The sequence below is a fragment of the Epinephelus moara genome, chromosome 9 (assembly GCF_006386435.1).
Source record: "Epinephelus moara isolate mb chromosome 9, YSFRI_EMoa_1.0, whole genome shotgun sequence".
NCBI classification, from domain to species: domain Eukaryota; kingdom Metazoa; phylum Chordata; class Actinopteri; order Perciformes; family Serranidae; genus Epinephelus; species Epinephelus moara.
Genome location: NC_065514.1, coordinates 30,106,320 through 30,119,187, shown reverse-complemented (window position 1 = coordinate 30,119,187; position 12,868 = coordinate 30,106,320). Strand labels below are relative to the sequence as shown.

Sequence of the window (12,868 nt, the reverse complement as noted above, 5' to 3'; positions counted from 1 at the left end):
GGGGGGGGGGGGGGGGGGGGGGGGGGGGGGGGTTCCTTGCGTGCCTCTATGGTAGACGGAGAGTCCCAACACTGAGAAAATTCTTGATGACTTGGAGTGAAAGGGGTCCACATTTAACAATGGCAAAACTATATAGAAACATCAATCTACAAACATTCACACAACTCGTGCAGTGTAATCCAAGTCTCATTTATCCAGCCAGGGTACCAGTACTTTCCAAATAAGCATTTGTGTTTAAACCCTATGATTTAAAACGCTTACGCATAAGCTGCGCAGGCACACTTCTTGCCCATATGCAAGACAGTTTATTCAGAAGTATTTTAAATGCTGAGCCTACGACTGGATAACTGAGACTTATAGTTTGGGAGTTGTTAAAGGCAGATTCATTCTACTTCAATTCATTAAGAAAGTTTGCCTTTTTGGATTCTCATTTCACCGTGGAGGCATGAGAGAAAAGCGTACATTTTTTTGTTATGAAGTTATGAATACACAAATGTCTTCCATATAATAAAAGACATGATGTATCCTCCTGTCATATCCCATTACAGCTTACTGTATATTGTTGTCCAGCTTACATGAAATGGGTTTTTTTTTGTCCACACCAGCATACGTATCTGCTCTGTAAATCACATATTGTGTGTTCTGCTTTAAGAAAAAAAGTTTGGAAGTGCATTGCTAATATTTCCCCAGACCTTTCTTTTCTTCCTTGTAAAATAATAATGCATTTAAAAAAGATTTTGACATTATTTTTACTGCAAAAGCAGATGACTTAATGTGATCTCAGTTAGACTTTTAATTGTTCATTACAGACTTCATCTCTATTGATTAAATCATGTTTGCTGTATCTTTGACGTGTTATCAACTGGTAAATGAAGTCATACCAACAGAGTGTGAGAGAGAGTCATTTAATGTGAGCTTTAGATTTACAATGAACTTGCTCAACTGCAGCAAGTGGCCACCATAAGATGTATTGCCAGAGTCACTTAAAGGCTCTGAAAATTTTTCATGCAGGATCTTACAATGAGCAATGTTGTCCTACAAGAAAACACTATTTTCTGCCAGTGCAGGAACAGTTTTGGTTATTTCTCATGAGAGATTTCTGTTTGTTTTTGGCAGTGCTCTTCTCACTGGTTTGAAATGGGTGGAGCTCAGTTGGAAAAAATCGAATGTTGTGATCCCCCCCCCCCCTTTACCTTTGAAGCTTATTCAGTTATAAAGAAATACCTAAGAAGTGAAAGCACGTTTTCAGGGGCTTTAATATAAAAAAAGGTTCAACATGTTTAATACAGTTAAATTGAAAGCTGTTTTTATTTCGGCATGAAGACCTGTAGGGCTTAAAGAGTAAGAAACACACTCTGCTAAAGTTAAGTATGACAAATAGCCTTGGCCAGCTGCTACAAGACTGACTTAGCTGCCTGGTATGACAGCACGGCTGTGGACCGCCTGTTCAACTCATGTGTATCATGATTTCTCTTGCTTCTACAGAATTCCAGCCACACAAGCCTCTGCATCCTACAAAGGGGCGGCTCTCTTCATTGTGAGTTTGATCTCATTTGAAGAACATGCAACAGGATCTTTTATTTCTATCCTGTTTTCTTGTCTATCTTTAATTTCCTGTGGTGTGAGTTCTGACTTTGTGTGCTGTTTTCTAGCTTATGTTGAGGGAAAGAAACCCCTAATTGATTTACAGAAACCAGATGTGTTTGAACATCAGCCCAAACTAGAAAAAGTCCACTGTTATTGCTGCAATTGTTACAGCTCAGCAGCTCAGTGTTACAGAGACATTTTTCCTTGCTGTTGCTGTCTTGGCACAGAAATTAAGTGTAATCTGAGTCCATATTAATGCATTAATCACCCTGCTGGAATTCTGCGGCTGCACACAAACAAGCAGGAAATCTTAGACATGAAATACTGGGGGAGCGAGTAGGGTGTGTATGTGTGTGTGTGTGTGTGTGTGTGTGTGTGTATATACATATATATATATATATATATATATATATATATATATATAGATACATATATATATATGTGTGTGTGTGTGTGTGTGTGTGTGTCAATTATGGTTATTTGGCTATACTCATCACAACAGAATCAGTAGGTCGGTGTGGCTCTTTAGATAATCTGACGCAATCTGGAATCTGGAAGTCACCAACTGTCTGACTGGTCAGTCTGGCTGTTTGTATCCAAATGCGCACACGTCTGGCGCGAAGTCCACCTTTTGTAATAACGACCAGACGCTTTGTGTTTCTCTTTGATCATCAGCTACATGTCAGATGTTCATTAAAACACTGAGCAAAAGTACACGGAGTTATTGGGACCATGCGCCAGAGACAGTCTGCGCCTCGACGCACATGCATGTTTTAGAGTTGATGGTCGGTTTGCGACACAGTTTGGTAACAAATCAACTGCAGGCAGAGTTTCCAAAAGACACGTGACTGAGTGAAACTTGGAGTGGGTTTAACAATGGGGGGGAACTAATACATTTATTTCTGATGACGTGTCTGGTCATTATAAATACTGGAGAAGGAGGGGGGAGCAACGTTTCCATATTTATACATTGGCGGGGACATGACCCCCGTCTCCCGTGGCGATTGCGCGCTTGCACACACGTGCACGCTGTATGAAGTGCCCACATATGCACGTCCCGTGTTGCTGCAGGCTGGACTCGTGTTTCTAAGATCCCTGCAGTTGTTGACATCCCGTTCCCTCTGAAATGCAACGCAACATTTAAAAAAAATAAAAAATAAAAAAATGGACCCGATAACTTTAACAGCGGGGTAGGAAGAGAAAAAAAAAAGCCGTCTGGCAGCAGTCGATATTAAAAACATGCAGAGGGAGACAAGCTCGGGGCCTTCCAGAGTCAGGAAAAAGACTTCGGAGAGCCGCAGCCAGGAGATGGGTATGGCATTTCTATTTTCCCCCAGCCCATTGATTTGTATATGAAAACATAGCGCTTTTATTCTCCCCCCTTCTGGGCTCTGCTTCTGAGTGATCAGCTGATGAAGAGACTAGCAGCTCGCCGCTATGCTGGCTTGCTAATTCTCTCCCCCACAGCTGCAGCCGATCCTGATAGCCAGCCTGCAGACTGCACTCAGGTAAATATCCTCCTCCATGTCTTTCTTCTCAGGCTCAGGATTCAGCCAGGCTACATCGCATGGGAAGAGAGGAAGAGATGGATAAAATGTGNTTGAGAGCGGGGGGGAGAGAGGGGGTGTGTAGGTGTGTGTTGTAACAGATGAGAGGGAATCTTTGCCAGATTAGTCAGGAAAGAGGCTGGCTTGTTAGGAGATAGCACAGGCATGGAGCATCACATGCACACACTGACACCCTTCCACTCACACATGTACAGTCAATCAGGCAGCTCTCAGCTGTGTTATACATCTTTGAGGATTACCCTCTATCCCTCCTGTATTCCGCTGGAACGATTGCAGCCCCTTAGAGAGAGCAGCGGGGCTTTTAAAGCCTTCATTTGAGCCGAGCGATGATGAACAGGATTTCTATTGTTACCTCTGTAGTGTTGTTGTCTCCTCTAACTCAATTCTCTGCCATGTATTTTTGGTTCGGGAGTGCAGGCATGCGTTTTGTTTGCTTTTTTGCCACCATCAGTCCTTTTCTTTCTCTAGGCTTGGATGAAATTATTTTCAGTAATAATTCTGCATCCTGTTCCTCAGACCACTGTGTGCAATATACAGTCATTCAGCATGCTTTCATCTTTGTCCTTGAGAAATACATTTCCACAAGTGCATGCTTTATTATATGATTTGAATGCTAGTGTGTGTACTATTGATGCATCAATATTCTGTTCGGATTGGACAGCATGCCTTCTCTATTTCCTCCCTCTCCTCTCCAGCCGGGTTGCTGCTGCTGCTGCTGCTGCTGCTGCTGCTGCTGGAGCTGGAGCTGCTCTTGCTGCATGCATACTCATGTTTCTGGCCTCTAATTGCCTTTGTGGGAAATACAGTGGTTGCAGCAGATATTTGAAAACGAGCGATGAAATGGTCGAAAATAACTCAGGATGCAGCAGTGGCATCCTTTCTCGATCACTGCGCACCTAAAATTATGTTTCTGTCTCTTTTTTGTGCAAAACCAGGGAAATATGGGTTAATATTTATTGCATTATTAGCATTTTTAGACTCTGTGCTTTGGTATAACATGGCTTCTCCAAATGTGTCAAACGTATTCGCATCCATTGTGCATTTTAAAAAACTCTGCCTCCCCTCGATAATCATCTGACATCAAAGCCTCCAGATAAAATAATCTGTCCTAAATTTGCAGAGACAGCACAGCAGTTGGGTCGCTTCAGTCCATGCAAATTCATATGCTTTTGTAATAAATAAATGAACGCTCTTTCATTTGAATACAAAACCATACTCTGTAATTCTGAATGCTTAAACTCCAGCCAGTACTGCTAATTAGCTGGAGACTGTGAGTGCTTTAATTTTAGGGTTTTGGGATTGGATTCTATAGCTTGCTGTCTGAAGTGCTTCAGGTTTCTCTCTCAGTGGTAAATGAATGTTCGAAAACATGTAGTTTGTGAGCATCCCAACTGTCAATATGAAAGTTACAAGAAATGGGAAGGAAGAGTTTAGAATGGAAATCGGTCACAGTTCTCCATTTTCCCTCCCATTCCCCAGTTGTTATTGTCCTTGTAATGCTGAGGTATAAACTGAACAACAAGGGAAGCGCCTCACAGGCTTTCAGTATAAACGGTACATATTTTTATACCACAGTGTTTCATTCGCCTAACCCCAGTGCTACAAGTTTGTTTAAGTTTGTTAGGTGTCGCTCCCTCTTCCCGCAGCCTGAGGCAGGAGCAAACGGTACCCTGGAGGAGATGGAAGAGGACATCAGTCTGAAGAAACGTAAAAGTGAACAACATGGAGAGAAAGAACTGCAGGCCACGCAGGAAACTGGTGAAAAAGTCAAAAGGAAGCGAGGACGTCCACCTGCTGAGAAACTGCCTCCGAACCCACCTGAACTCACCAGAACGCTGAGCACACTGGTAGATATGGTTATCAACTACAAGGACGGGTGAGGGCGCTCACTTCTTTTTGGATCACGTAATGACACTGTTATGCAACTAGATTTATTGTTATCCCAAACAAATGAACATGAATTCATTGTATTGCTGGGCAATATTGAGAAAATCAAATAATGATATTTGATGATACTTAATGATATTTTTGACCACATACCTCAGTATCAATATTCAACCCAGACGCCAGACAAAATATTGGCAGCATATGTTTCTGCAAACCATGGATATGTTATGTTTGCATGTTATTATGTAGTAGATATATTGAAACTTTACTTTTCAACAAGGTTGTGGTTAACATATGGTTACATTTAAGCATAAAACCCACTTGGTTATGGTTGTGACTTAAAGGTCCAGTGTGTACGATTTAGGGGGATTTAGTTGCATCTAGCCGTGAGGATTTCAGATTGTGACAAGCTGAAACTTCTCCCGGTTAGACTCCCTTCAGTGTTTCTTACCAGGTACTGAGCTATCTGCAGAGGTCTCTTCCTCTCCAAAACAAACAGACCTGGTGATTTAAACTAGTAAAAACACTGAATAAAGCGGTTTCATGTTACGAATCAGTGTTTCTCCAACACTGTTTGGCACGTTGCAGCCGCTAGCTTCGCAATGCTAATGTGCGTCCACCTTTTTTCTCTGATAACTTTATGTGTGTTCATCTTATTGCTGATCCAGACTTTCAGAAGTTTTTCACCAGGGGCTGAATCCTCCGTAGAGGTCTCCTCCTCTTCACAACAAACAGACCTGGTGATTTAAACCAGTAAAAACACTGAATAAAGCAGTTTCATGTCACAAATCAGTGTTTCTCTGATAAAGTTTGGCATGTCAGAGATGGGCTGTTGGCCCAGCACCTGCTAATGTGTGCTCACCTTTTTTTATGATAATTTAAGATCCAGATGTTCAGGAGGTTTTTTGCGGGAGATGAATTATCTGCAGAGGTCTCTTTCTCTCCAAAACAAACAGACCCGATGATTTAAACTGGTATAACACTGTGTAAAGCAGTTTCACATTTAAAAAATCAGTGTTTTTTCAACACTCTCATTGCAGAGGGGCCGCTAATTGTGGTGGCAAATGCAAAACCGCAATTGGCCCTACCCAGAGCCAGCGTTTGGTTTGTACGTTATAGGCTACTGTTGAGACATGGTGATGCAACATGGCAATCTCCGTACAAGAGGATTCGCTTCCTATGTAGATATAAACGGCTCATTCTAAGGTTAAGAAAGCACAACAATTTTTTTTTCTTCAGGTAATTAAAAACTAAAGAAGACATACTTATTGTGTTACATTCCAATTCTGGTCCCCTTATATTCTACACACTGGACCTTTAAAAAACTTTTGAATTCACAATCCCTGCTGGAAAAGCAGCCTCTTCTCAGTAAAAAAAATAAACGCTGTCTGTGGCACTATTCCCATTGGAGCAAGCATCAGCAATGGGTCGCTACAAAGCAGCACGTTTGGTGCCAAAAAGCCACTGGAACAAAGCAAAGACTCACTAAATCACATCTGGTTGTGTTGTTCCTTGGTCTCAAACAGCGGTCTGCAGTGGTCTGCAGCTTGGTTGTTAGTGAGGCGCTGGTCAGGGTTTTCTAAAACTGTCACTAACCCGGCCCGTTATGAGAGCCAATCTGCCCTGCCCAACTAAGAAACGTGTTAATCAATCACCTGAACATGATTTGCAAAGCTGCAAACCAAAGCTGAAAGTTTCTGTCAATGACCATCACTAACAACAACCTACTGCTGTTGGTTATAATGCCTGTCACAATATAAGACATGTTTTGTGTTTGGAAAGTACAAATGTAGGAAGACAGCAAGAAGCCTACTCACCCATCTTTTAAGTGGTTACATCTTAAGTTTGATCTTGAGCTCACAGCTGATATTCAACATGGTTTGTTTACATGAGCACACAGCTGATAGGTACAGTGGTTTGTTTACATGACATAGCGGGGATGCATATCTAACAGATTCAGTTTAGACAGAGAGATGCTTGCTTGCTGTTAGGACATGATATTAGGTCTACATATTCTCTATATTTATATATTTATATTCTATTGTTTTGAACAGACATTATGACCAGAGAGTTAAATATTTTGGACTTCCTGGTCAAAAACCAAAAACCCTGAGTGCAGTAGCACTGATTATAAAGCAGCTTGCTGTGTGTGTTTAAGAGAGACAGAGGGAGAAGAAGAGAAGGTGGAAGGTGGACTATTGCACAATATTTCTGTAAGTTAAACTAACTCAGAATGGTGCTTTGTCAGTTAATGACCTGCCTGTCTGATATTTTCTAACAAGCTTACCTGAACTGCCCGACCCACTGGTCCCAAGTTTATATCAGCCCATTCTCTAATTTCCAAGTTGTCAAATGTCACAGTTTCGTCAGTGATTTGGGCGTCAGGCACTGACACAGAAAGGCACTTTTTGTACCTCGCCAGGTGGTGTTACAGTATAATGCTGCCGGAACAGCATCAGTTCGAGATTGCCGTGCAATTTGAAACGCTGCCGGTAAAAAGGTAATATAAAGAGCTGGAAAGTCCCTGTCAGCTGGGTGGGAGGGGCAGTGGAGGAGTCCAACACACTTCGGACTTTCACGCAGGAGCCCGCTGTTTGCTTCACGTGTGAATGTAAAGCCAAACCATTATATTTTTTTTCCTTAATTGAACCACAAACTTTTGTTGCACAAGGAAATAAACGTAAATACGAAGGGTTTTACTAACATTGTAAGTTTATTTTGAAAAAAAGACTAACAAGCAGAAACTGTACGTGTCCTGTGAAAACAGAAGTTTATTTTGAAAAGATACGATGCATGTAACAAGTGTAGATTGACACAGCATCCTGGAATGTCAACAACAGACGCAGGAGGACACCTAGTGCGTAATATGCAGATGTGAAAGTCCACTGACAAGCGGCGATATTTGTCAAGATGGGATGAGTATGCATTGGCCATCCACCATCCCTGCCAGCTCCGAATGATACAGTTAGCTCATATTCTACATATTCTACATATTCATATTCTACATATTCTGCTTTCACAAAATACTTACCCAATGACATTTTTGATAAATATTCATCAGTAATGCGGATATAATGACTCATGACTGTGGTAGAGGCAAATGTAACATCTAAAATAGCCTTATATGTTCAAAAATGACATCACTTAACTGTAATGCAGCCTTTAACACTAGGAAAAGACAACACATAATTAAAACGATAGTCTTATATCATGAAGTTAATATTAACATTGTTATGTTGCCGAGCCTAATTTATCGTTAACCCAAAATATAGAAGAAAATCATTTTTTTCATGCTCACATTTATTTATTTTTTATCCTGATAAAACAAGCTGATTATACAGTTCCTCAAAATGTCCAATATTAATCTGATTTTTCTCTTTAGCAAGTAGTCTGTGTGGTGGAATATTGTAACAGGACTAAGAGTGTACAGTCATGTGAGTAACTCAGTGGGGCTGCACTTATGCACAGTGGTGCTGGAGTTTAATGCTAATCTTGCTTACATTTGCCAATCCCATGAATGTCAATCACATGCTGACGTGCTTTTCAGACACTTTCTTGATAAAGTGAATTCACATGAACTATCACGTTGTACTTCCAGGTTGGGTCGACAGATCAGCAAAGGCTTTGTGCAGCTCCCCTCAAAGAAGGAGGTACCTGAGTACTACGAGCTGATCCGAAAGCCTGTCGACTTCAGAAGGATCAGGGTACGTGTCACTGAACACCCTCAGAACTCACATACAGATATCACTGTTATCTTATCTGCTGAGAGAATCTCAAATAAAGGGAGATGAAACTCCAGCTGATACATAATACATCAAAAGACACACTAGTATCTGTATTAAATATTCAAACGCTTCTTTTATTAAATAAATACTGATTAAGAAAATGATATAAATAGTGCTTAGGTAGCCTACAGTGCGGTGCCAAATGGATGATGTACTTCTGAAATGTGTATCAGTATGAAAAAAACCTTCAAAGTAACTATAGTTAGCACTGAAACTCTCAATAGAGCCTTTTGCATTTTTACGTCACCTGAAGGCCTTTGTAGGTTCTTTACATGCCGGCTGAGGGGAGGGGTATACAGTTGATTGCAATCTGCAACCTCACCGCTACATGCCATTAATTGGTTCAACACTTTGGGAAATACATGTATTTGCTGTTTAAAATTTCATTTACACCACATCAGATGTTGTGGCGTTTAGCTGCAGGGTTGTGCGGAGGTGTGGGAGTGTCACTTAAATGGCGTGTGGGGGGGAGTGGAGGGTGGACACAAACCATAAAATAAACAATATCCCCATCTCAGCGACTCAGTATTTGTCTCCGGTAAGTCTGTTGAATCTTCAGTCAGTTTGTATGTTGGTTTAAAAGACCTGTAGAATTCCTGTTGATGATCATTACTGTGGTATCTTTACTGCCACAAAGACAAACTTGTGTTCACACACAAACAAAGCAAGCGCTCTCCTTTGTAGGATAGTACACACATGCTGTTAATAGCCAACATACCTAATGTCTTTTACTTACTGTAATGTTTAAAAAATAGTGACAGTATTGTTCATGTGGACTGGAGGACCTCTCAGGCCCAGAACTGCAGCCTTGGTTCACTACCCACATTCTGAATGAATGGGGATAATGGTGTTTTGGCCCTGACGCCGGATTTGGTGTGAATGCAGCCTGAGTTCGATGAGAACATTGTTGCCACTTTCATGTGTATTAACTATGCAGCTACAGAGAGTTGTTTTGTTGGCACTGTGATGTTGCCAGGCAACCAGTGGAGACTCCAGGAAGTTACTGGGCCCAGCCAAGAAATAGTGCCCCACCCAAATTTCAGCCCTTGTATGGATTAAACAAACAATATGTGTTAATGAATATGTTTTAGAGGTGCTGGCTGGTAGATTTTGTCTAACTTTGGACAAAGCCAGACTAGCAGTTTCTCTCTGTTGCCAGTCTTTATGCTAAGATAATCAGCTTAAAGAGACAGTTCACCCAAAAACAAAAACACATATTTTAACTTTGACCTGTAGTACGTTTTATCAGTCTAGATTGTTTTGGTGTGAGATGCCGAGTGTTGGAGATACCAGCTGTAGAGATGTTTGCCTTTTCTCTGATATAATGGAACTAGATGGCACTCAGCTTGTGGTGCTTACTGTAAGTGCCAAAAATATGATCGAGAAACTCAATAGAAGTGTCTCTCTCCAGAAATTATAACCAGGTTACTCAAGGTAATCCACAGGCCTTGTTGTGAGCAGTTTCATGTAGGAACTATTAACTTTCTACCAAAGTACACCCGCCAACTGTATCACTGTGCAGAAGGAAGAGTGCATCTACACACTGATGAGAGGTTCGTGCTCGTGACAGCACACGATGTAAACACTGATGGTGTCCTCCTCAGCTGAGCTGTAACATTACCAAGATCAATGGTGCTAGGTAAGCTAGTAGTAGGTGCACGCTTCCTTTTGTGTGGTGATGTGGTGGGCAGGTGTGAACATGAGAGTGGTCCTCATCCTCTCATCTAAGTCAGCAAGGAAGCAAATGAGTAACTGTCAAATTTTGAATTATTGCTTAAAAATGGGAGATTCAATTATTGTGAGACTTTGTGTGGGTTTGTGTCTTTGTTTTTTGGGAATGTACTTTTTGTTTTTTTCTTATGGGGAAATCCTGTCTTGGAGTACTTCTTCTTCTGCTGATTACTTATTGTGACTGTCACATTGAGGTTTTAATACTGACTCTGCTTCACAGGAACGTGTGCGTAACCACAAGTACAGAAGTGTTGGGGATTTGGAGAAGGATATTTTCCTCCTGTGTCACAATGCTCAGACCTATAACCTGGAGGGATCTCAGGTGAGCCCCCAAAAATTCTTCATTGAAATGCAACAAAATTATTTTTCACAGTCTCCATTTTATTATTGTAGTCGTAAATGGGTTTGGATCTCGATGTGGTGAAGGATCCATGCAGTTTATGTACGTGGAGGTTTGTGTGTGTGTGTGTTTGTTTACCTCTGCAGATCTATGAGGATTCAATTGTCATTAAGTCTGTTTTCGAGAGCGCAAGACAGCGAATTGTCACAGACGAGGAACAAAAAGAGACGGTTAGCGCCAGTCACAGCGATAATGGCGGTGGAGCTGAAGACCAATTTGTTCCATCAGCAGGTGAGAGTTAAAACGCTAACATCAGGAGGGGTTGTGTGTTTTTACAATGATCACAGGAAAGCAAAAAGAAGATGAGGACCCACACTGTCTGGCTAAAAATGATCATCTGTATAATTACTGTTTGCTGGATGCTCTTGTGTTTAAAAACTTGACTTTTGGATGAACTGAAAATAGACTCATCCTTTTTTGTGTTTTTGTAACCAGTGAAACCATTACCAGTCCAGCTAAAGAAAGGGAATAAGGAGGAGAGAAGCAGAAATACCATGGCCAAGAGGCTCCACAGTGATTTAGACAGCGATGAGGATCTAGAGGATAACACCACAAAAGATGAAGGTTGAACTAAAGGGCCCTCCATGTTTTTGTATTCTGGTTCATGTCTATTCTCTACCACATTCCTTTTCATTGGTTTCTCCATTTTCTGAGCAAAAGAAAGGAAAAAAAACCTGGAAGGACCACTCAAAGAGAGCCACTTATGGAACATAAGATGACTCATGCCACTCAAACATGTCTTGCTGCACATAGGCTATTCATTTCATTTACTGTAGCTGGTCTTTTATTATGACTCCACTTTTATCTGCCTTAGTCTCTGTGATTGCTTCTGCAAATGTTATGTAAAACACCAGTTTCACTGACTGTTTTTAATCAGTATATTTGATTGTATGAAATGCCTTCATATGTCTTGGAGCATGAAATGTATCTCTCCTGAAGCTGGCTCCTCCAGAGTAGCACCCGCTGATGACAATATTGACGTGTTCAGGGTCTGAGAATCGAAGCACATGGGTCGATGTTTTTAAAGGAAATGAATGTGATTTTAGAGATGATACATCTTTGATTTAAAAAGCAGTGGAAGTATGAAGTCTTACTGAAGTATTACTGATAGTAATGCTTTTGTCTGTTTCTGGTACTTGGTGGAAAAAGTTTGGTTCTGATCAAGGGTACTCAAGTTGAACATTTTTATCCCTTGTGCTACAGTATATTCACATATTGTACAGTTTGTGTGAAAAGTAAGTTAAATACAAAATTTCTTTTCATTTACTCTCCTGGTTGTTGGGGGGGAGGAATACATCATTGTTAAGACAATCCCTGGAAACATGTATCACTTAAACACTTGAGAAATAAATTTTACCAAAAGACCCATTGGTTGGTGATTATGATCATTATTATCATTAGTTGTAATTATAGTGGCCATTTTTGTAGTACTTGCAGTAGTCATGAAGTCATGGATGACGACTGCAGAACAGAGAGGTAGGCATTTAAATATATATATATGACAATATACATAACAGTATATAAACCACTATATTAACGTGAGACACTAAAGATGTTTTTTCAGTTATAGATATCACGATCAGACCTCACCCAGTTGATTACTAATATTTTTGGTATTACAAGTTTTCTGAGTTGTTATGTTAAAATATGCAAATTAAATATGCACTGATTTGTAAATGTCCAGAACAGAAATCTGAACATTGGATAAAGCCAGGTTCAAAATTCTTGTTTCATTTTACTGACATGTTAAGAGTCAAAGTTTTTCCAGAGGAATTATCTCTTACATAAATGTCTCTATTTATCACTTTAAAAATAAGAAAATAAGGCTGTGAATGACATATGAACAAAGACCAGTGTAAAAATCGCTTGATATCACTGTGATATGAGGCAAAATATTGTTTGTGAGTGAC

The 12,868-nt window shown here is 40.5% G+C and overlaps 1 protein-coding gene across 3 annotated transcripts; it reads left to right on the top strand.

Annotated features, from left to right (window-relative positions):
* The first annotated feature begins 1,205 nt into the window (after window positions 1–1,205).
* On the top strand, window positions 1,206–12,322 carry LOC126395855 (probable global transcription activator SNF2L2). Of its 3 annotated transcripts, XM_050053601.1 has the most exons (7): window positions 1,206–1,341; window positions 1,486–1,537; window positions 4,802–5,031; window positions 8,641–8,746; window positions 10,779–10,880; window positions 11,045–11,189; window positions 11,394–12,322. In XM_050053601.1, exons 3-7 carry the CDS (start codon window positions 4,835–4,837, stop codon window positions 11,525–11,527), a joined length of 684 nt encoding a protein of 227 aa, XP_049909558.1. In that variant the 5' UTR covers window positions 1,206–1,341; window positions 1,486–1,537; window positions 4,802–4,834; the 3' UTR covers window positions 11,528–12,322. The 3 variants fall into 3 exon arrangements, with proteins under 3 accessions (XP_049909558.1, XP_049909559.1, XP_049909557.1); XM_050053602.1 differs by lacking the exons at window positions 1,206–1,341; window positions 1,486–1,537 and adding an exon at window positions 2,263–2,899; XM_050053600.1 differs by lacking the exons at window positions 1,206–1,341; window positions 1,486–1,537 and adding an exon at window positions 2,268–3,095.
* The last annotated feature ends 546 nt before the right edge of the window (window positions 12,323–12,868 follow it).

Bases quoted from the DNA above. Each gene is read 5' to 3' on its own strand.
- LOC126395855 (XM_050053600.1), top strand. From the start codon at position 3,000: ATGAAGAGACTAGCAGCTCGCCGCTATGCTGGCTTGCTAATTCTCTCC. The intron at 10,881-11,044 runs GTGAGCCCCCAA...TTACCTCTGCAG, and splicing joins ATAACCTGGAGGGATCTCAG to ATCTATGAGGATTCAATTGT. The intron at 11,190-11,393 runs GTGAGAGTTAAA...TTTTGTAACCAG, and splicing joins CCAATTTGTTCCATCAGCAG to TGAAACCATTACCAGTCCAG.